The 23,551-nt window shown below is 38.9% G+C and overlaps 1 protein-coding gene across 3 annotated transcripts in view; it reads left to right on the forward strand.

Annotated features, from left to right (window-relative positions):
• The first annotated feature begins 6,484 nt into the window (after positions 1-6,484).
• BLTP3B (bridge-like lipid transfer protein family member 3B) overlaps positions 6,485-23,551 on the forward strand; it is an 83,386-nt gene continuing 66,319 nt past the window's right edge. Inside the window, exons 1-2 of one of the 3 annotated variants that reach the window (XM_012787642.3) lie at positions 6,488-6,787; positions 18,193-18,341. Coding sequence is in view for 1 of the 3 variants with exons in the window: in XM_012787637.2 (XP_012643091.2) it covers positions 6,744-6,787 (44 nt within the window). In the remaining 2 variants the exon portion in view is untranslated. Of the gene's footprint in view, positions 6,788-18,192; positions 18,342-23,551 lie in introns of all 3 variants that reach the window. The other 2 variants (XM_012787637.2, XM_012787644.3) reach the window with 2 other exon arrangements.

The following is a 23,551-nucleotide window of genomic DNA, read 5'->3' on the forward strand; positions in this document are numbered from 1 at the left end:
ATAAATACAAAGAAATTAATTGGCCAACTAATATATATAGACAAAATTAGCTGGGCATGGTGGCGCGTGCCTGTAGTCCCAGCTACTTGGGAGGCTGAGGCAAAAGGATCGCCTAAGTCCAGGAGTCTGAGGTTGCTGTGAGCTAGGGTGACGCCACGACACTCACTCTAGCCTGGGCAACAAAGGGAGACTCTGTCTGAAAAAAACCCCAAAAACCTACAAACTATTGGTTGGCTATACATTGTTCTTTGTACCACAAAAATCCAGCAACATGAAGATAATGGGTGAGGCATCTAGTAAGGAACAAAATGACTTCAAGTAATTGCCCCCTGCCATAGATGTTGGGGGAGCATGACTGAAATTCCATACTCAATGTTTCTCTGGGCCTGGTAAATTTTGCATTCTTCACATAGCTTCAACTGCTCTGAGCTCCTTTTCTTTTTTGGGGGGACTGAGTCTCGCTTTGTCACCTGGGCTAGAATGCCATGGCATCAGCTATCATACTCATCACAGCAAGCTCAAGCTCCTGGGCTAAAGTAATTCTCCCACCTTGGCCTCCCAGAGTTCTAGGATTACAGGTATGAGCCACTGCACCCAGCCTGAGCGATTTTTCTTTTCTCAATTTTATGAAGACTAAATGATAAAATCAAGTACTTGGCAGTAATTATTATAATATCATTATCCTCCTTTATCAAGATCATTCTTGTTCTTGGCTTCACCTATCATTAAATACTGATGAACCCTAAACTAGAACTTCCACTTCTAACTTTAAACTTACAAAATTTCCATCCAGAAATCCTTAAAGGCAATAAACCCAACACAATCTTATCTCCAAAACAGCTTGTTCCACTTATATTATTTATCTCATTAGTGGTGTGCCCCAAACTAAACACCTCAATTGCCTTCTACTCCTATCCTTGATTTAATCTCTGGAATGTCCTTGACCTTCCTCCACCACTATTGATACTGCCTTATCGCTCACTTGGAGTAATGCCACCACCTTCTCAATGCCTTTCCTGCCTCCATCCTTTTCTCCATCCTCTGTACAGGCAGCATAATTATCAGTGTCAGTAACATTGGGCCACCTATTATTTACAGAAGCTATAAACTTTTGCACTTTTGTCCTTTTCCATAATTGTGTTCTACCTACCTGAAACAAACATCCTTTTCTGCCTAGGGAAATATTAGGTTATTAAGTACAAAATGCCTGGTTTCCTTAAGTACTAAGTTTGACAGTTGATATCTCGGACATTTCACTTTGACACTTCTTGTTTTATTTTTATTGTGAAGGTACACCCTCAGTCTTTCAAACGCTTGTTTTGGCCTGTGGTTATCTTTCAAATGTTTTTTAGAGCAATTTTTGTGACACCATGGATAAGTCAAAAATTCCTGTTATTTTCAAATGTAAGTTCCATCGTGGAACCAATGCAGCACAGACACCTCGAAATATCAATGAAATGTTTGGGAAGGATACGGATAATGAACACACAGTGCATCAATGGTTTGAGAAGTTCCATTCTGGTGATTTTATTTTATTTATTTATTGAGACAGAGTTTCACTTTGTTGCCCAGGCTAGAGTGAGTGCCGTGGCATCTGTCTAGCTCACAGCAACCTCAAACTCCTGGGCTCAAGCGATCCTTTTGCCTCAGCCTCCCTAGTAGCTGGGACTACAGGCATGTGCCACCATGCCCAGCTAATTTTGTCTATATGTATTAGTTGGCCAATTAATTTCTTTGTATTTATAATAGAGACGGGGGTCTCGCTCTTGCTCAGGCTGGTTTCGAACTCCTGACCTAGAGCAATCCGCCCACCTCGGCCTCCCAGAGTGCTAGGATTATAGGCATGAGCCACAGCGCCCGGCCCATTCTGGTGATTTTAATCTTGAAAATGAGCCACATCGGTGAAGTGAAACCAAGGTGGATAATGATGAGCTGAAAGCTGTAGTGGAAGCGAATCCATCTCAACCTACGTGTGAATTAGCAGCAAGGTTTGATGTTACTATTCCACCAATATTGGACCATTTGGAACAAACTGGCAAGGTAAAGATGCTGAATAGTTGGGTTCTGCATGAATTAAACAAGTGTAAGAAGAGAAATCATCTTGAAGCTTGCCTTTCTTTGGTGTCATGACATAAAGGTGAACCATTTCTACATTTTGTGACCTGTGATGAAAAATGGATTCCTTTTGACAATTGCAAGCATGCAGCACAACAGTTGGATAAAGATGAAGTGATAAAACACAGCCCTAAAGTGAATATTCATCCAAAAAAACTAATGGTGTCTGTTTGGTGGTCCAGCACTGGTATTACCCACTACAGCTTCATGAAACCTGGGCAATTGATTACAGCGGATGTCTACTGCAACCAACTGGACGAAATGAGGAGATGCTTACAAACTATGTCAATAGTTTAAGCACATACTTTGATTAATTGTACTGCTTCTTGTTTGAGATATAGTAGACTAAACTTTTGATTCAAAATCAGACATTTCATATTTAATGGCCTAATAATAATAATACTAGCTACCATTCTATTACGTCAGGCACTCTGCTAAGTACTTTAGCTTTATTGGCTTGGTTAATCCTCACAACTTCATGAAGGTATGTATATAGCATCACAGGGCTCAGAGAGGGTCAATACTATTCCTATGATTATAGCTAAAAAAAAATCTGCAAAGCTAGGTTTCAAATCCAAGTCTCTGATTACAGGGTCAGTTCTTTTAAGAAATTAAAATGGGGCCGGGCGCGGTGGCTCACGCCTGTAATCCTAGCTCTCTGGGAGGCCGAGGCGGGCGGATCGCTCGAGGTCGGGAGTTCGAAACCAGCCTGAGCAAGAGTGAGACCCCGTCTCTACTATAAATAGAAAGAAACTAATTGGCCAACTAATATATATATACAAAAAATTAGCCGGGCATGGTGGCTCATGCCTGTAGTCCCAGCTACTTGGGAGGCTGAGGCAGGAGGATTGCTTGAGCCCAGGAGTTTGAGGTTGCTGTGAGCTAGGCTGACGCCACGGCACTCACTCTAGCCTAGGCAACAAAGCAAGACTCTGTCTCAAAAAAAAAAAAAAAAAAAAAAAAAAAAAAAGAAATTAAAATGGGCCTAGAATTAGAATGTAATCCTAGCACTCTGGGAGGCCGAGGCAGGCAGATTGCTTGAGGTCAGGAGTTTAAAATCAGCCCAAACAAGAGCGAGGCTTCATCTCTACTATAAATAGAAAGAAATTAATTGGCCAACTAATATATGTAGAAATAATTAGCTGGGCATGGTGGTGCATGCCTGTAGTCCCAGCTACTTGGGAGGCTGAGGCAGTAGGATTGCTTGAGCCCAGGAGTTTGAGCTTGCTGTGAGCTAGGCTGACGCCAAGGCATTCACTGTAGCCTGGGCAACCAAGTGAAACTCTGGAAAGAAAGGAAGAAAGGAAGGAAGGAAGAAAGAAAGAAAGAAAGAAAGAAAGAAAGAAAGAAAGAAAGAAAGAAAGAAAGAAAGAAAGAGAGAGAAAGAAAGATAGGAAAGAAAGAAAGAAAGGAAGAAAGAAATTAAAATGATTTATTCTCATCTTTGAAATAATACCTCCACTGTAAATCTGTCTCTGAATGAATCACTCCCTCCACTATGTTCTTATAGTACTTTGCTTCGTTTTCAATAATGATAATATCTAGCATTCATTATGAGTATGCTACATGGTAGGCGTCACTTTGTTAAACACTTTAGATAATATTATCTCCAACAGAAGAAATAATTGAGATTGTGTAATTTGCCCAAGTTTACACAGCTACAAAGTGACTGAGCTGGCATTTGAACCAGTCTAATGACAGACCTGAAGGTCTTAATATTATAATATGAATTTATCTTCCATGCTAGGGTGTTAACTTGGATGGCAGGAATAGATTTTTTTCCTTGCTTTTGTTTAGGTACCCCTAGATACCTGAATATTAGTGCCTGGTCTATATTACATGACAAATGTGAAGTGAGTGCAGTCAACCCACACACCTATTCTTTCCATTCTCCAAAAAAGGGCCAGATTGTTGGACTATCTTTAAACTTGCCTCTCCCTGACCTTTGACCCCCAAGTTCACACCTTCCTAATACACTCCTCAGGGAAAGTGTAATTTCATCATCTCCTCTTTTAGATATCACTGAGTGGTCATTTTCATATCTGAAAAATATTGGTTTGGGAGTGGGTGAGGTGAAAGTGTAAGATTGTAAGTTTTCTCTAGTTCTTTTTTTCTTTACTTTTTTGGTTTAATATGGGAGTGTTACAGTTTCTTTTCTTTTCTTTTTTTGAAGACAAGCTCTCACTCTGTTGCCTGGGATAGAGTGTGGTAGCTTCAGCTTAGCTCACAGCAACCTCAAACTCCTGGGCTCAAGCGATCCTACAGCCTTAGCCTCCTGAGAACCTGGGACTATAGGTGCGTGCCACCACACCTAGCTAATTTTTTCTATTTTTGGTAGATACAGGGTCTCACTCTTGCTCAGGCTGGTCTCTAACTCCTGAGCTCAAGAAATCCTCATGACTCAGACTCCCAGATTGCTAGAATTACAGGTGTGAGCCACTTTGTCCTGCCAAGTTTTCTCTATCTCAACAATTTCCATCCTTTTTTCAGAAGTTTTAAAGTGACATTTACATACCTCTTTATTTTTTAAATTTAATTTCAGAGTATTATGGGGGTACAAACATTTTGATTACATAAATTGCTTTTGTATGATTTTAGTTAAAATTATGTGTACCCATCACCCAGCTAGTGTGCATTGTTCCCATTAGGTGTGAATTTACTCACCCTCTCCTCGCCCCTCCTATCTGCTTGATTTCCAATGAGTTTTATTTCCATATTTAAACATAAGTGTTGTTTGATTACTTCCAATTTAATAGTGAGTACATGTTGTGTTTGTTTTTCCATTCTTCTGATACTTTAGAGAATGGATTCCAGTTCCATCCAGGTTAATACAAGAGTTATTAGTTAACCATTTTTTTTTTAATGGCTAAGTAGTACTCCATGGTATACATATACCACATTTTATTAATCCACTCATGTATTGCTGGGCACTTGGGTTGTTTCCACATCTTTGTGATTGTGAATTGTGCTGCTGTAAACATTCAAGTGCAAGTGTCTTTTTTTTTTTTAAATAAAACATCCTCTTTTCCTTTGAGTATATGCCCAGTAGTGCGATTAATGTATCAAATGGTAGGTCTACTTTTAGTTCTCTGAAGTATCTCCATATTACTTTCCACAGAGGTTGTACTAGTTTGCAATCCCATCAACAGTGTATAAGTGTTCCTATCTCTCTATACCCACACCAGCATTTTTGGTTGGGGGTTTGTAGATAAACGCCATCCTCACTGGATTTAAGTGATACATCTCATTGTGGTTTTGATTTGCATTTCCCTGATGATTAGAGATGTTGAGTATTTTTTCATGTTTCTTGGTCATTAGTCTATCTTTTGAAAAGTTTCTGTGGTTATGCAGAAGCTTTTAAATTTGATCAGGTCCCATTTATTTATTTTTGTTGTTGTGATTAGGGTCTTCTTCATAAATTCTTTGCCTAGGCCAATGTCTACAAGAGGTTTTCCAACATTTTTCTTCTAGAATTCTTATCGGTTATGCCTTAGGTTTAAGTCTGTTATCCATTGTGAATTAATTTTTGTCAGTGGTGAGAAGTGCAGATCCTGTTTCAGTCTTCTTGTGGCTATCCAATATTCCCAGTACCATTTATTGAATATGGACTCTTTTCCCTAGTGTATGTTTTCATCTGCTTTGTCAAAGATCAGATGGCAATATGAAGATGGTTTTATATCTGAGTTCTCTGTTCCTGTGCCAGTAACATATTTTGGTTATGATAGCTTTGTAATATAGTTTGCAGTTTGGTAAAGTGATGCCTCCCAATTTGTTACATACTTCTTTAGATACAACCTAGTGAAGTGGATAGGGCTGATTGATTAACCTATTTCACAGATGATTAAAGTGATGCTAAATGTAAAGAGATAATTTTCTCCAGGATTACACAGCTGGAAAATACTAGAGCCAGGTCTTGAATTCCTAGGTCCTCCCTAGACTCTACAAAGACACCTAGTCAACTTTTACTTCCCTTAGGATTGGAATAACCAGAGGAAACATGAAATTATAGCACTCAGGTAAGGGAAAGGCAGAATATCTTAGCAAAGGGGAAGGAATCCAGGGAAGAACATGACGAAAGAGAGTCGGACAAAAGCAGAGTCACTCGTTGAGCAGTTATACAGAGGAAATGAAAAAGAGAAGTAGGAGGTGGAAAGACAACTCAGTGATGGGTGCGGGATCAAGAGCAGCGGGAGATTAGGGAAGGATTAAGGCCCAAGAAGATTCTAGAACTGGGACTCAAACAACTGGTCTCCGGAGAGCCCAGGACCCCGGCTCCAGCCTGGGGCGAGGGGGCGGGGCCTCGAACCTCTCGCCCCGCCCTCCCCGCCCAGCGCCCGCCTCGCGCCTCTCCGCTCCCGCCGTCCCCCAGGTCTCTTAGGTGATGCTGCAGCCAAGATGGCGCCGGCGGCGTCCGCAGCGGCTTGAGCGTGATGCTTCGGGTCCTCGGTGGCGGCGGTGGTGGCGGCAGCGGCAGCGGCGAGCTTGGCCGCGGCCTGGCGTCTCTCCCGTGCGTGAGCGCTCAGGCGCCTGTCCTGCGGCCGGGTTAGCCGGGACAGAGAGGAGACGGCCACGGAGACAGGAGGCAGCAGGGAACGGAGCGAAAGCGCGGCGCCTCCCGCCTCGGCACCATGGCAGGGATCATCAAGAAACAGATCCTGAAGCACCTCTCCAGGTCAGTGGGCTCCCGGAGCCTGGGGGCCGGCCCGCCCGCCTCCGCCCGAGTCCGCACTGGAGTCGGCCCGCGGCCTCGGGGGCGGCGGGGGACTGGCAGCGGTGCGGGGGGCGACCCTTGGACTTCCCCGCTCGCCGGGGCAGAGGTCGCGGCCCGGGGTCTGCCGTCGCCTGCGCCGCCCGGGGTGGCCTCACGAGTCTGCCCGGTGGCGTTCTCCTCCGGCCGGGCTCGCGGAGGGGCGCGCAGGGCGGCGAGCTGGGACCGCTCCCGACGCGGCGTCTGGGGGGCGTCCCGGGCCGCTCGGGGCGGTCCTGCGCGGAGGCTGGCGGTGGCCTGGCGTCACCAGGTGCCTGGGCGGTGTGGTCGCCGCGAGCCGAGCGCCGTGCTCGTCCCCCTCGGAGCACAGCGGGTCCGTTACCCGAGGGCGTTTGGCGCAGTGTGGACTCCGAGGTCGTGTTCTCGGCGAAACGTCACCCTTGTTATTGTTCTGAGTGGCCCCCACCTCGGCGGCGTTCCCCTCTGATGCGGCAGAGGGTGTGCCTGTTTGCTCAGTTAGGATTTGTTTTAGGTAAATAACCAGAGTTCCCAGCTCTGGCAAGTTCTTTCTGGAGTCGTTTCAGTCTCACATCATTCTTACGGATTTTTGCTCTTTTTCATCCGAGACTCTTAAATTCAGAGACCTACCATCTGTGGTGGTTAAAACCCAGGATATGTCATTCTTTCCATTTCATAACGCGGTTTTAGTCAGAAACATGACTCAGTCAAGCTGGCAGTTTGTTGCTGCTCTTGGCTTCTCCATATTTGTCTTAAGACACAGGCTAAAAATGTAGGATCTTCTTCCAAGCTGTTAACCGGGAATTGAAAGCGCTGGGTTAGGATCCGTTTCTCCTATTCTGTTATTTTTTAAGTTAATGATTACTTTTAATTGACTTTAGGAAGAGTCTCCTGAGAGACTGCTAATGAAGATGTTAGGTACAATGATAGATTTGTATAGTAAACATAATTCTTGATTCTCCAGCTTGTTTTATACCACAAGTTACCTATTGGGGAATCAATACTTATGTGATTCAGCAAATATTTTCATCTCTTATAACATTGAGTAAGATACAACATAGTTTCTTTTTAAAGTAGCAAATTGTAGCAGCGTTTATGAATATACATTTGTTAGTGATAACTAATTGGAAAGTGTCTTTTAAAATTGTACATGTGGTTCAATACTGAACCATCTTAGTTTGGAAGGTTTTATCTATTATTTGGGTAAAGTCTGACTTTTGTAATCAGATGGCCTCCAGCCTTTCTCATACCCAGTTTGACAAGAATATTCAGATCTAAAAAAAATGTTTGGAATACTTATTTTCCCACTCTCCCAGGATGATAGTAAATAGAACCACTCTAAATGACTAGGAGAAAAGTTAATTCAATCAATATGTGTCTTTAATTCTTTTGTAGAATTCCATTTGAGAAGGACTCTTAAACATTAGGAGAAAAGTTGTAACTGTAACATAGACAACACCCACACAATCAAAATTGAGGCCTCAGGATTACTTTTTAATCTGTATGGTTTCTAATGGCTCTGTGATTAATAGTAATGAGGCTTTTTTTTCAGAGATGAATTTTTGAAACTGTTGAGTTTTCAGTTATTTCACATTTCAAAATGTCCTTAATTTAGGTGACTGAAGAGTATCGAATTCTTATTTTTGGTAAGTGTATTAATCTTAGTGTTAATTGGTATCATCTCCTAAGAAAAATGCAGTTATTCATAAACCTAAAGGCAATTCATAATAGATGAAACAATGTAGATACTGTGATAAATTATAGTTGTTCAAGTAGGAATGAACTTTTGAAATTACCTGGGTCAAATTTAATTTTATAGATTATCTAGTAATGAAGATGTTAGTATATTGATCTAGTGGTCTGGAATACAATTTAATAAGTTTAATAGGAAACCCTTAGAACGTATCATTTTCTAATAGCAGACAACTCATGTGGCCTGTGCATGCAACCCATTGCACCTTCTCAGAGGAGGCCTTTCCTTACCAGACTTTAAAATTGTGAGCTCCTGTGCTTCCTGTCCCTCTTGCTTGCTTTATTTTCCTCCATAGTACTCATCTTCATCTGTCATAATACATATTTCTTTGCTATTTATCTCTCTACACTTTAATGTAAACTGCATGAGGGCAGGGATTTTTGTCTTGAGGCTGGCATAAAGTATGTACTTAACTATTTGTTGAGTGACTGGATGAGCTGGCTGTCCCTCATATTGCTGTTCTTTTTAACTGAGGCAAGACTGTATGCCACTAATATTATTGAGATTTGGGATGACCAGTTTCCCTGAGGTTTTAGGAGTTAATAGGTAATTGAGTAATTGAATAAATGTGCCTTTGGAGTTCTGGAAAGGAAGAACTAGCAAAAATGGCCTAGCTGGTATAGGGTCTTATAAGGGGGGTGTTGGGGAGTCTTCCTGTAAGAAAATGACCTAGTTATAACATGGGGGGAGAGTTTTCCAGCAAGGAAGAAGATTATGTAGAAACCAATATGAGTAAGAATGCTCACTCTTAGCTGTGAGATTCAAATGTAGTGCAAGTGCAAAATTAAACTTGTAGGGGCCAACAGAAAACTTTACCTTTGCTCTCTGAAGATTTGCTGAAAAATCAATTCACAAAAGGCAGATTAATTGGAGAAAATGCACACACTTATTTAATGTGCACTTGGGGAAAATCGCAGAGTGATTGCCCACCCCTCTGCAGGGTTCAGGAGTTTATATATCATCCTGGTAACACAGATTATGGGGGTGGGAGAGAGAAGAGAAATTCTGTTGAGGAGCAACAAAGGACTAATAAGGGGAATGGATCAGACCACAAAGATTAATTTGTAAATAGTCATTGCAGGTGATGGTCTTCAGACATTTTTGGTTTTATAGGGAGGGGAAGAAAACAAAACAATTATCCTTGGTAAGTCTGGATTTTAGGTAGATAAAGGGACTTCAACTTCTTTGGGAGAGATGATGTGGAAGGAAGGTCAGAGAGACCTTGAAGCTTCATTTCAGTATGTCAAAGTGCCATATTTTGGGGTGCTGGTTTCTGAGCCTCAACAAAACCATCATTGCCCAGATGTAAGGACTTGAGAAGCTGGCATATTGGGAAAGAGGAATTGTTCAGGAATGTTCTTAAGAGATTAACAAATGCTTTAAGTAAATGCTAGACTATGTGAGAAGTGTAAATCTATATACTTGTTCCTTGCCTACTTATTTAGTTTGTATTCTAAGCATCTCTTGCTTTGTTAATAAAAAGATTATGTACTTGATTAACCTGAGACGAGGACAAGGGAGTGTGTTTGGGGGGAAGGGGAGGTTAGAGTAGTTACTCTTTAGGAGAGGTAAAACAACAAAAGCCTTTGAAGGAGAAATTATCTCCATCCTTCAGATTATGTCAGCATAGAATATGTTTTGAGGGATTTTCTAAGAGAGACCAGGGAGGATGCTAAAACATCCTACAATGCACAGCACATTCCCCCACAGCAAAGAATTATTTGGCCCAAATGTCAGGGGCTCTGATGTTGAGAAACTGGTTTAAAGTATGCAGATGTGTGTCATATGATTGAGCTAGGGCACTATGCTAGTTAAGGTTATTTTGTCTGCAAACAACCAAAGCCTGCTCTATTTAGGTAAAAAGAGAAGTATAACAGAAAGCAGAAGATCTGAACAACCAAACCAGGGAAAGAGCAGGAAGCATCCAGTTTCTAGAATCTCACTGGAAAAGGTCTTAGACCTTCTTCTTACAGTAAGATATTAACCTCCACGCTATTGACTTTATTTTTTCTTTGATAGGTCTCATTCTGTGACCCAGGCTGGAGTACAGTGGCATGATTATAGCTCACTGCAAGCTTGAACTCCTGGGTTCAAGTGATCTTCCTGCCTCAGGAGGATCAAGGGCTACAAGAGCTTGCCACTACACCTGGCTAATTTTTAAAATTTTTTGTAGAGATAGGGTCTCACCGTGTTGCCTAGGCTGATCTCGAACTCCTGGGCTGAAGGGATCCTCCTCCTGCCTTGCCTCATCCTCCCAAAGTGCTGAGATTATCAGCCTGAGTCACCACACCAGCCACTATTGATATTTTGAACTAGATAATTCTTGTGGAGGGCTGTTCTGTGCATTGTAGGATGTTTAATACCTCCAGACATTGTGAAATATCCCCTGGGAGGCAAAATTGTTCCTGGCTGAGAACCACAGCTTTAGGGTGCTATCCCATCTTCCACAACTCCCAATCTCTGATTTCTCTCATCAAGTTTCAGATTCCTTGAAGAGAGAACCTGTGTGACCCAGTTCTGTCTATCCATCGATCAATTAGCAGTGACAAAGGGTTGTACTGCAAAAATATGGTTATGGGGAGAATTATTTGAGTCAGGCTTATTGCTCCATTTGGCATCTGTAATAAGTGCTGAACTAAATCATATTTTCAAGGGCCTCTCTTACTATGTTAAGGAAATCAAATTTCATCCTGGGAGCAGGGAGTGACTGCTAATAAAGATAAAAGAAGTAGTCTGGGTTTTGGAGTCTGAGGTTCAGGAGCATTTCTGGGGTTGAAATATAGTATACAAATGGACTCTGAGTAACTTCAGTAGAAACCTAATGTATTGGAGGGACATTGATGTCCCACAGAACTTACAGAAAATTGGAGAACAAGACTTAGAAACAGAGTGGAACAGTCCAGCTCCAAGGATCTAGGTAGGAGAAACTGCTTGATAGTCTCAAGATAACTTGTTCCATAAACTGAGGGGAAGGAACACTTTAAAGAGGGAGAATGGCCTAAGAAGATTGTTGAATGTTTTGAATATTTGTTATATATGTTAGGAAGGGTTGAACACTTGAGGATTTTGTGGCCGAATGGCAAAGTGATAAGAGTTTAGGTTGTCTCACAATGTGTTGATGGACTAGGCCTTTAGATTTAGGACAGGTTAGGATAGAAAAAGGAGGGTAGCAGCTGATAGTATGGAGAGAAAAAGAAAGAACCATCAAAGGACTGGAAATACTATCTAGGTGGAAGAGTAGTGAAGTAAAGGAATGAGCTAATTGGAGGGATTGGAGGTTTTGTCTGGACGTGTCCTATTGAAGTTTAAGATTTTAGAGGTGAAGAAGGTCTGGTTTAGAACAAGCTATCTGAAATGGCCATGGAAGTGAGCTATTGAAGAGAAGTTAAGGTGCACGTAATTGGAGGTAAATACTACTAGGACTATAATCTTTCATGTATTGGACATTCCTAGAAGGAAATACAACATTGCTTATTTAGTCTACCAGAAGTTATTTTTTCAAATTCTAACTTCATATCAATATTGATAGACTAATTATTTGTATGTTTTACTTTTATGGTAAGGTTCAATAAATAATATTTGAGACTTTATGTATTCCAGGTTCTTGAACACATTTATGTGCCATGACATTAGAAATCCAAAGATGAGTAAGACATGGTTTCAGCTCTTGGGAAATTTTAGTGATTCTTATTCTGATATAACAAGCATGAGTAGGATCACTAACTATAACCTGTTTCTAAATTGTACTGCCATCTGAAATTTGAGATTTTGTTTATTTGGATTAGGTAACTGTGAAAAAAATAAGTTAAATACTGCTTTTTGGATTGTAAATAAATTACTTTTATAAAGGTTTGAGAGTTTTTGAGAGTATCTTGTGTAACTTAAATTGGCAGTATTCATTTATAAATGATCTTCAGTAATCTGGATTTTGACACTAGATATACTAGTTTATTTAACAAATAATTTACTGTTTACTTTGTCCCAAGTATTGCTTCATAATGGTGGGGATAAAGCAGTGAACAAAATCAGTGAAAATTCCTGCCATATGGAATTTACATTTTAATGAGAGGCAGATAGTAAGTAAATAAGCGAAATACATAGTATGGTGTATCAGTTTGTATGAAGTGTTCTTGAAAAAAGTAATACAGGAAGTTGGGGATGGAGTTTGCAGTTTTAAATCTGGTGATCTGGCAGGGTTAACTGAGATGGTAATATCTGAGAATAGTCCTGAAAGACGTGGTGGGAGCAAATGAAAAGGGTCCAGAAGTGGGAACCTGTTTCTCATCTTTGAAATATATCAAGGCCACCAATATAGGTAAAGTGGAGTGAAGTGAGTAGAGGCAGAAGACATCAAAGACAAAATAAGAGCCTGATCATGTGGGGCCTTTTAATGACTTGCCTTTTACCTTAAGTAAGATTAGAAGCCACTGGAAGGAAGGTTTTGAGCCAGGGAACACTTTGGCAGCCATATGGAAAATAAATAGGGGGGTAAAGGCAGAAACAGGAACCCAATTAAGAAGTCATTATTTATTTTATTTTATTTTTTTGAGACAGAGTCTCACTCTCTTGCCTGGGCTAGAGAAGAGGTCATTATTATAATAACTATTTATTTGAGAGAGATAATTGGCTTGGACCAAGGTAGATGCAGTAGAGTTGAGATAGGTTCTAGATGTATTTTGAAGGTAGAGCCAGGATTGACTGACATTATAAGATGTGGATTGAAAACAGTGATGGATGACTACAAAGTTTTTGACGTAAGCAATGGACAAGCTGGAATTGTCATTAACTATATGGGAGACAACTGTAGGAGGAACAGGCTTAAGAGAGAAGATGAGTTTGGTTTTGAATACATTAATTTGGATAAATGTTAGCTGTTTAAATGGAGATATTCTCCCTTTTATGTGTGATTTAATTTAGATGACACATTTTGAGTCTGGAAACAATGGGAATATTTTTGTGTGGTTAATTACTGCAAAGCAAATTGTAAGTTGAAATTTCAGGGATGGATTTTTTTGTTTGTTCTTTTTTGGGGGGGCGCTATTAAATGTACTATAATTGTTCCTACTAATCCATGGGCAATACATTCCAAGACTCCCAGTGAATGCCTGAAACTGTGGCTGGTATGTGTGTGTGGGTGTGTGTATATATGTAACTGTATATATATGTATATATATATATATATATATATACACACACATACTATGATTTTTCCTATACATACATACCTATGATAAAGTTTTAGAAGTTAGTCACAATAAGAGATTAACATCAGCTAATAATAAAATAGAACAATTATAACATACTTGTATATTATAATAAAAGTTATGTGAATGTGTTCTGTTTTTCTCAAAATATCTTATTGTATTGTACGTGGGTAGCTGAAACTGAGAAGTGAAATTGCAGATTAAGTGAGGACTGCTATATGTAGAAGTATCCGAAATAGAGAAGGTGTCTTTCTTTCACCTTAATTTCTAACTAAAACTAGATATTGATTCTTATAGAAGTTACTTTTGGGATGGGCAGAGCTCAGGCAGTGATAGGCTGCCAGTTCCTAATAGGCTATGGACCAGTACCAGGCAGAGGCCAGGAGTTGGGAACTACAGGTCTAGTAGATGTTGTGGTATTACCATCCTAGAATCCTGGAATCAGAAGGGATCTGTTCCTGTCCCAGAGAAGGAAATTATTAAAATGTTGATTTGTGACTTGCCAGTGTCTGACAGATAATGTTGAATGGTAGTCACTGATTCAGTATCCTTTTTATTTGATTTGCTATGCTGCTTATTCCGGTTGTCATCCTTCTCCAACAGTTTGCTTTTTTTTAATCCAATTTTTGTCACTTTCCTTGCTATTCTTTGATGGTGATTTGCCATCCTGCTTCAGTATTCCTTAGGATATTCTTTTATTACTTGGGAATCCTTTGACTCTGTAGTCCTTTGAAGTTGGAGGGAGATCATCTTTTGACTCAGCAATTCTTTGAAGTTAGGGAATGTGTAAGTCCATTTTGTGTTGCTATAAAAGAATACCTGACACTGGATAATTTCTAAAGAAATGAGATTATTTAGCTCATGCATGGTTCTGTAGGCTGACAAGTTCAAGGGCATGGCCAGGCTTCTAGAGAGGGCTTTTATGCTGGGTCACAACATGGTGGAGAAGATCAAAGAGGAAGCAGACACTGGGAAGAGGGGAAGACCAGAGGGTGTTCTGGCTTTATAAAAACCCACTCTTGTGGGAACTAATCCATTCTGGAGAAAACTCACTACTGTGAGAACAGCACTAAGCCATTCATGAGGGATGCATCCCTGAAGACCCAAACACCTCCTACAAGGCCCTATCTCCCAACACTGCCACATTGGGGATCAAATTTCAACATGAGGTTTGATGGGAACAGACAAACCATAGCAGGGTAACATAATTTCTCCATTTCTTTTTACTTGCATATTTTACTTTTTGTAGTATTTATTATACTTTCTCTTAGTACTGCAGTTTCCAGTCTAAAGACTTTTTAAATGAGTTGGTTTCTTACCAATTATGTGTTTTAAATTCTACATATTATATGTTGAGGATGAGTAATATTTTATTAAATATTGATATTTAACAGTGAGTGTTGGTGACTGGAGCTCAATTTGAATGTAAATTACCAGTGAAAGAGGTTTTGCAATTTCTATGAGTGAAAAGCAAACAGTTACCATCAGTTACCTAGTTATTAAAACAAAATCGAGAGCTGAAGCCCAATGTGATTAAGGATATAGTAATGTGGTTTTTTTTAGGCATTAAATTTACTAATAGTTTGGTAATTCATTGATGTATTTTGAGATTTCTCTCAGCCAAGATGAATGTTTTATGTAAGTTTTTTGTTTGTTTTTTGAGACAGTGTCTCTGTCGCCCGGCCTGGACTGCAGTGGTGCAGTTAACCTGCTGCAGCCTCGAACTTCTGGGCTCAAGTGACCCTCCTACCTCAGCCTCCCCAGTAGCTAAGGACTACAGGCATGCGCCACCCTGCCCAGCTAATTTTTAAAATTTTTTGTTGAGAGGTGTCTCCCTGTGTTTCCCAGGCTGGTCCCAAACTCCTGGCCTCAAGTAATCCTCTCACCTTCACCTCTCAAAGTGCTGGAATTACAGGTGTGAGCCACCCTGCCCAGCTTATATAAATTTTTAATTTCTATGTTAGTCTGTTCTTTATGTTTAATTTGAATTTTATGGGTATGCACTCTTCTTCTACCCAAAAATACTATGAGGAAAGGGGTCTCTGGCTTCTTTTTGCCATTGCTAGCATAGCATCAAGTGTTGTTTTTCTCTACTATTGTCTATTTGTAAATCTTTTGTATGTACATTTTTTTTTTTGAGACAGTGTCTCACTCTGTTGCCTGGGCTAGAGTGCTATGATGTTAGCCTAATTCACAGCAACCTCAAACTCCTGGGCTCAAGCGATCCTTCTGCCTCAGCCTCCTGAGTAGCTGGGACTAAAGGCATGTGCCACCATGCCCGGCTAATTTTTTCTATATGTTTTTATTTGTCCAGCTAATTTCTTTCTATTTTTAGTAGAGACGGAGTCTCGCTCTTGCTCAGGCTGGTCTCAAACTCCTGACCTTGAGCGATCCTCCCGCCTCCAAGTGTGCTAGGATTACAGGTGTGGGACCGGCCTGTATGTACTTTTATTGTTAGGAATAAACTTAGTGATACCAGAAAATTCACTGATTTAAAAATTTAGTAAAACAGTATTTTTAGATATTGAATTTTTGTCCCAAATTTTTACTTCTGCTGTGATGCAACTTTATATATAACCGAGGTGTACTATAAGAAGGGGCATCCATAAAATGTAAGATTTATCTTTAAGGAATACAAGTATTATAAGTATGATTAATTATCCCCATTGGTAGGATTCATTCATTTATTTACCTTTGTATCAATGCTTAAAAGAAGATTCTATAAGGTCTACAAATAAAATTAAGATATAAGAATATCTCTTGGAAACAGTCTGGTAGGTGGGTGATGAGTCTTAGAGAGGGTCACAAGCAAAGTACTATGCAACTTCAATGGAAGACAGACAAAGGTGGTCTAAATGTCAGAGAAGCTTATAAAGAACTGATGAAATAAAAGCACATAAATGACAGCTTGAGGGTAATAAAATAGTTACGAATTTTTTTGACTAGGTCATGCATACAAAGGAAATATTTAAGGCAAATATCCAGAAAAAGGAAGGGCAAGTTTTTAGATCCTTCAAATTTGGCTACAATTTAATTTTCCAATACCACACTTTTCTCCCTGTTTTTCTCACCCATCTTTGTAGTCTTACTTCCTGCAGCCAGATTGTCTGCATCCCTACATGGTATGCCATCTTCTCTCAGGCTTTATTTTATTAGTACGTTTTTCATGGGTAGCTTTAACTGGGCTAATCTTTATTCGTCTCCTCCATTTTTGAACTCCTTTAGTTCATAAAATGTATCCTGTTTGTTTTATTAAAACAAAGGCTTCATTTATGTTAGTTCTGTAGATTGTCATCTCTTTAAGGGCAGAATCGCCCTGATATGTTTTAGTTATGAGGACAGTGACGGTGCTTGTCTTGTTCACTGTTGTACCTTTAGCATCTGCCACAGTACTGTGGTACATAGTAGTTGTTAAACATTTTTAACTGTTGTGAGAAATAAATGTATGTTACCTTGGCTTCCATAGAGTACGTAGGACATATATTTGTTTCCCTGAATACATTTTTGGTGGGTTAAACTAGTTGACTCATATCCACAAAATTTAGATTAAAAGCTTTTTTTTTCTGGTAAATACTATAGTTCTTCAGTTTATTTTGGAGTATGTAATCTATTGCTGGATCTCTCTCTTTCTGGTTTGTGGATTTTTTTTTTTTTTTTTTGAGAGACAGAGTGTCATTCTGTCACCCCCAGCTATAGAGCAGTGGCATCATCCTAGCTCACTACAACCTCAAACACCTGGGCTCAAACGATCCTTCTGCCTCAGCCTCCTGATTAGTGGGAGCTATGGATGCAGCACCACACCTGGCTAATTTTTTTTTATTTTTAGTAGAGATGGGATCTCACTCTTGCTTAGGCTGGTTTCAAATTCCTGACCCTGAGCTATCCTCCTGCTTCAGCCTTCCAGAGGATTATTTTTTTTTAGGTAACTTTATGCCTCAATATTCTCTGTGAAATGAGGATTACAGTTTTAATTGGGGCTTTTGGTACTTAAACTAATTTGATAATTATATTTGTAGATTGCCTGTTTTGTAGAGTGCTCATCTTAATTGATTTCATTTAATGTTCAATTATACAGTTCAGCGTTTGTATAATTTGTATTGCATAGCTATCTCATTTTTGTTTATTAACATTTTAACATAAAAATTTAAAAAAGAATGTAATTGATTAGTAGTAATATCAGTAGTAATATCAGTGGTAGAGAAAACGAAGAAAATCCTAAATGATTCATCTTAGAATTTAAGCAGTGTTTGCCTCTAGTTAATCCAGTGTGAAATACAACTGTATTTTTTTTTGAAGGTGCACCACAGCTAAATATCTTTATCATATCATTCCTTTCCTCTTCCTTCCCTTAAACTTGCTCCCTTCTGTGTCCCCTGTGTACCCATTCCCTACAGCGTTCCCTGCTGGCTGTGGTGGAGATTGATGTGCTGTGAATTGCATAATCACCCAAATGACTACCTGAGGAGTCTAAAAGAAACCCTGGCAACTGACTACTTGCTTTCACCAGGAATAGGGACCTTTTGTCTGAATTTCCTGCCCTCAGGTAATACTTCTATTCCCCATCCTTTTTTTTCTTTCTATAAATGCAAGCATTTTTATGCCCCTCATAAAGATACTTCAAGAATATTTTCTTATTGTTTTAGTCAGATACCTATTTCATTTTCTTTACTGTATAGCTACAGGTTCTTGTAATTCCTCTCTTGGAATGTTTTTTCCAACAGATAAGATTTGGCAACGTAAAGTTATAACCAGCTTTCTGATATTGCAAGAGAGTTTTTAAACTTATAGCCAGCTATTTGGAAACAGTAGTTAGCATTTGATCTTCTTATTAATAGGTAAGGTTTCATAGTCTTATGGAATTAGTGAGGTATTAAGGCTCTTTTGATAAAGAGTGTTTTGATTAATTCTCTCATCATTGAAGGACTTAAGAGTTTATTTTGTGTACTTAATGTTAATTATAATCTTTATCAAAGAGATTGAAATAAGTGTCACAAACAGCAGTACAAATGGGATTCATTTTTGAAGAATTTAAGGGGTTTAATCCATTCTGTTCTCTCCTTTCTTGTCCCTTTTAAAAATTCATTATCAGGGAAAGCAATTATTTTGTAAAACCAGACTCATGGAAATGGTGCTAAATTTCTTTCAACTTAGGACTCAGTGAAAAACCTGGAAACTCACATCACCAAACACTTCTAGTCCTTATGAAATTTATCCACATTAATTTGTTTTTTCCATTCTGTTGCCCAGGCTAGACTGCAGTAGTATCATCATAGCTCACTGCAACCTCAAACTCTTACGCTCAAGCGATCCTCCTGCCTAAGCCTCCTGAGTAGTTGAGACTATAGGAATATACCATCACCCTTGGCTAATTTTTCTATTTTTTGTAGAGACAAGTTCTCATTGTGTTGCTTAACCTGGTCTCAAACTCCTGGGTTCCAGTAATCTTCCTGCCTCAGCTTCCCAAAGTGCTGGGATTACAAACATGAGCCACCACCACCTATTCTAAATGTCTCATAAGAAATTGTTCATTAAAACATAACCATGAGTAGAATTGTGTAGTTTATTACATACTTACCCTAGGAGTAATGGGACAGTTGATAAACTTGTTGGCCATATGCTAGCTAGCAACTGTATAGGTATGATGACCTAAGTACTGTTTTGCATTCTTGTCTGTCTTGATTCCATGCTGCCATTTGGGAATCTGGATCTCAACCAGAATTGCCAAGGGAAAGATGCCAAGCTTTAAACTCAGGTAGAAACCTTTGAAATTCACTCTAGTATATAGATAGTTAAGGTCTTGTGTTGTTTATAATGGCTTTCAAGGATGGCTCTCATTTTGTATATACCTCTAGCAAATCCTCTGAGACACTTGCTCATGAAGTATGGTCACAACTATAGGCCTTTGCTTTTTCTAGATCACATCTCTACAGCTATCTATGTTTTTATTCAAGTCACCCACCAAGTTTAATTCCTTTTTCTTCTTTACCTTCCCATTTTAATCTGTCATGATTACTTTATATTTCAGTAACTCTTGAATTTACACTCTTTATCATGAACCTACGACATAACAGACTGCTTGGAACAAAGTAGATATCAGTAATATTTAAATATCTCTGCTGTCACTACCCAGATTTAATTCATTATTTCATGCATCAGTTGTTACAACTAAGTATTTTCATATCCTTAAGGTTTCATACTTCTGTATTCCATCCTTGGCACTGTTACCAGAGAGATATTTCCAGAATGCTAATCATACAATTTGTTTTCTTGCTAAAAATCTTTTATTAGCTCCTATTTAAGCTTTTTTTTTTTAAAAAAAAATTTGTTCATAACAATAGAACTTTTTTGCCCAAGGAAATCTTAAAACAGAACTTCACTACATAAAATAGACAAAAGTAGAACTCTTCTAGTTGAATCAGTAATGGCAGTTGTTCCTCTGGCATATCTTTTTTCTTTTTCTTTCCTTACCTGAGTTAAACCATGTGAAGTCTCTTTAGGGGCATTGTGGCAACAACCCTGATGTATAGGCTGAAACCCATATTGCTTGGCATGGAATATAGTGTCTTTTATGATCTGTCACCATGATCTGGTGACAGTCGGCTTTCCAAGGCATATCATTTCTTTCCAAACTACCTGATGCCTTATACTACATCTATGCCTACTTTTTATGTGACCCTGTAACCTTGAACATGTTGCTGCCTCTGTCTGAAATGTCTTCCTCTCTGCCTTGTTCACTTGGCACAAACCTACTCTAAAAAACATAGCTCAGGTGCTGCCTACTCTATGAAACCTTTCCAAAGCAGTCTTCTTTATTAACAGAATTGATCACCCTTTCCCTTGTGCCCCCATTGTATCCTGTTATCATTTTTATTGCATCTATCACACAGTACTTGGCACATAGTCAGATCATGATGTACTACAATGATTTATGTGCTTGCCTCTAATAATAAAATGTAAGGTCACTATGTCTTATTTGTCTAAGTCTCCCAAGAGTCTCATGAGTGACTGGCAGATAGTAGGTACTCAGCTTTTGCTATGAAGGTTGTATGTCTAATGGTGTTGGAACTTCTATTTTAATAAAATGTAGATATCCAGACTTTAAGGTCTACCCATTTTAAATGCTAGCAACAAATTCAGGTTTTCAAAAACACTGTGTGGGCCAAACAAAACATGTCTGTGAGCAGAACATAGCTTACAAGGCTGCCAGTTTGCAGCCTCTTTCATTCCTTAAATGTTTATGTGGAAAAACTGGTTATACAAGATTGATTTTCTTTACACACTTATTGCAAAAATAACCAAGCAAAACAAACTCTATGTAAATTGAGAATGGTTTTAAAAAAGGCAGTTTAAGCCATTATGAACATACCTCGATTCTTCTTCCATTGTAGGTTTTATTTAAAAAAATAGTAATAATGTTGGGCTGGGCTCAGTGGCTCAAGCCTGTAATCCCAGCACTTTGGGAGCCGAGGCAGGGAGGATCACTTGAGGACATGAGCTCTAAACTAGCCTGGGCAACATTGTGAGACCCCCATCTCTACAAAAAAATTTAAAAATTAGCCAGATGTGATGGTGTGTACCTGTAGTCTCACTTTCTCAGGAGGCTGAGGCAGGAGGATTGCTCAAGCCCAGGAGTTTATATTTCCAGCGAGCTGTGATAGCGCCACTGCACTCAAGCCTGGGTGACAGAGCAAGGCCTTGTCTCTAAAAATAATAATAATAATAAAAATGAAAATTAAAAAGTATGCCTTGAAAATATAATAAGCCTCACAAATTGACATTGAAAACTCCTTGAGGATGAAAATTGCCATATACTCCTACAATGCCTAATAAATGCTCAGTAAATATGGTTAAATTGAAATTTATCAGTATGATAATGGAATGATAATTGATCCTAAAATACCTGGGTAAAAATTGTATAAATTTGATTGCATTTTTAGCTCTGCTTTGGTGTAACCTTAAGCAGTTTACTTAACCTCTCTGGGCTTTACATTCTCTGCTATAAAATGAGGAGTTTAGATTAAATTATGTTATATTCTTTGTAGTATGGCTCTATTCATTTTTTTTTTTTTTTTGCTTAGCTTAAAATTGCTCCTAATATATTCATGAGATGGCAAATGCAATGGGATGGTTTTCAAAAAGCCATAATTCAAATACTTTATATATTCTAATTCCCTTGTATTTTATTAACAAGTCCATGCTTTATTTTATTTTATTTTAATTTTTTGAGATGCTGTTTTACTATGTTACCCAGCTGGTCTTGAACTCCTGGCACAAGCGATCCTCCCACCTCAGCCTCCTGAGTATCTGGGATTATAGGTGTGCACAACCATGCCTGGCTAAGTCCATTTTTTAAAATTAAGATATGTGTATATACACATATATATATGTATGTATATATCTGATTTAAACATCTATATTGGAATATAACTTGATTTATATGCAATAAACTGTAGATATTTAAGGTGTACAATTCATGAAATTTCAACATGTATGTACTCAGGAAATCCTCACTGTAATTAGGAAAATGAACATATCCACCACCCTCAAGTTTCTTCATGCTCTTTTGTAATCTTCTCCTGTTGACTTATCTTGGGGCAACCGCTGGTTTACTTTATTTCACTTAGATTAGTTTGCATATTCTAGAATTTTATGTAAATGAATCCTATGATATACATTTCTGGCTTCTTTCATTCAGCATGATTGTTTGCAATTAATCTATTTTGTCGTATGCATACCTTCTTACTGCTAAGTAGTAGTCAGTTGTGGATATGCCACTATTTGTTTATTCATGGTGGATATTTGAGTTGTTTCTGTTTGTTGACTATTACAAATAAAGCTACTATGAACGTTTTTGTGAGACTAGACTTTTTATCTCTTGTGAGTAAATTCCTACAAGTAGAATGGTTAGGTTATATACTCTGTACATGTGTCATGTTTTATGAAACTTCTAAACAGCTTTCCAAAGTGGTTCCAAATTGTGCATTTTACATTCTCATTCATAGCTAAGTAAATGAGAGTTCCAGTTGCTCCGTGTCTTCACCAATACTCAGTATGGTTAACCTTTTAATTTTGGCTTTTTTTGGTGGTTAAGTAGAGGTATCTTATTGTGGTTTTTAATTTGTGGTTTACTAATGACTAATGATGCCAGACATCTTTTCATGTGCTTATTTGCCATCTGTGTCTTCTTTGGTTTAAGGGTCTGTTTAAATCTTTTGCCTATTTTATTAATGGGATGTCTTATTTTCAAGATGTAAGAGATTCTCTTTATATTGTAGATACAAGTCCTTTGTTTTATTGAGACAGAGTCTTACCCTGTTGCCCGGGCTTGAGTACCATGGCGTCAGCCTAGCTTACAGCAACCTCAATCTCCTGGGCTTAAGTAATCCTACTGCCTCAGCCTCCTGAGTAGCTGGGACTACAGGTGCTCACCACACCCAGCTAATTTTTCTATTTTTAGTAGAGACAGGGTCTCGCTCTTGCTCAGGCTGGTCTCGAACTCCCAACTTCAAGCGATCTTCCTGCCTTAGTTCCCAGAGTGTTAGGATTACAGGTGTGAGCCACCACACCCAGCCTCAAATTATCATTTTTGCAGTGAATTGAATTCTTTCGAGTCTATTTCTGGACTATGCACTTTATTCCATTGATCATTTGCTTATTTAACCAACATCAGACTTTCTTGATTGTTACAGCTTTTTTTTTAAATTAATTTATTTTTCTCAGCATATTATGGGGGTACAAATATTAAGGTTACAT

The sequence above is a fragment of the Microcebus murinus genome, chromosome 10 (genome assembly GCF_040939455.1).
Source record: "Microcebus murinus isolate Inina chromosome 10, M.murinus_Inina_mat1.0, whole genome shotgun sequence".
Taxonomy (NCBI): domain Eukaryota; kingdom Metazoa; phylum Chordata; class Mammalia; order Primates; family Cheirogaleidae; genus Microcebus; species Microcebus murinus.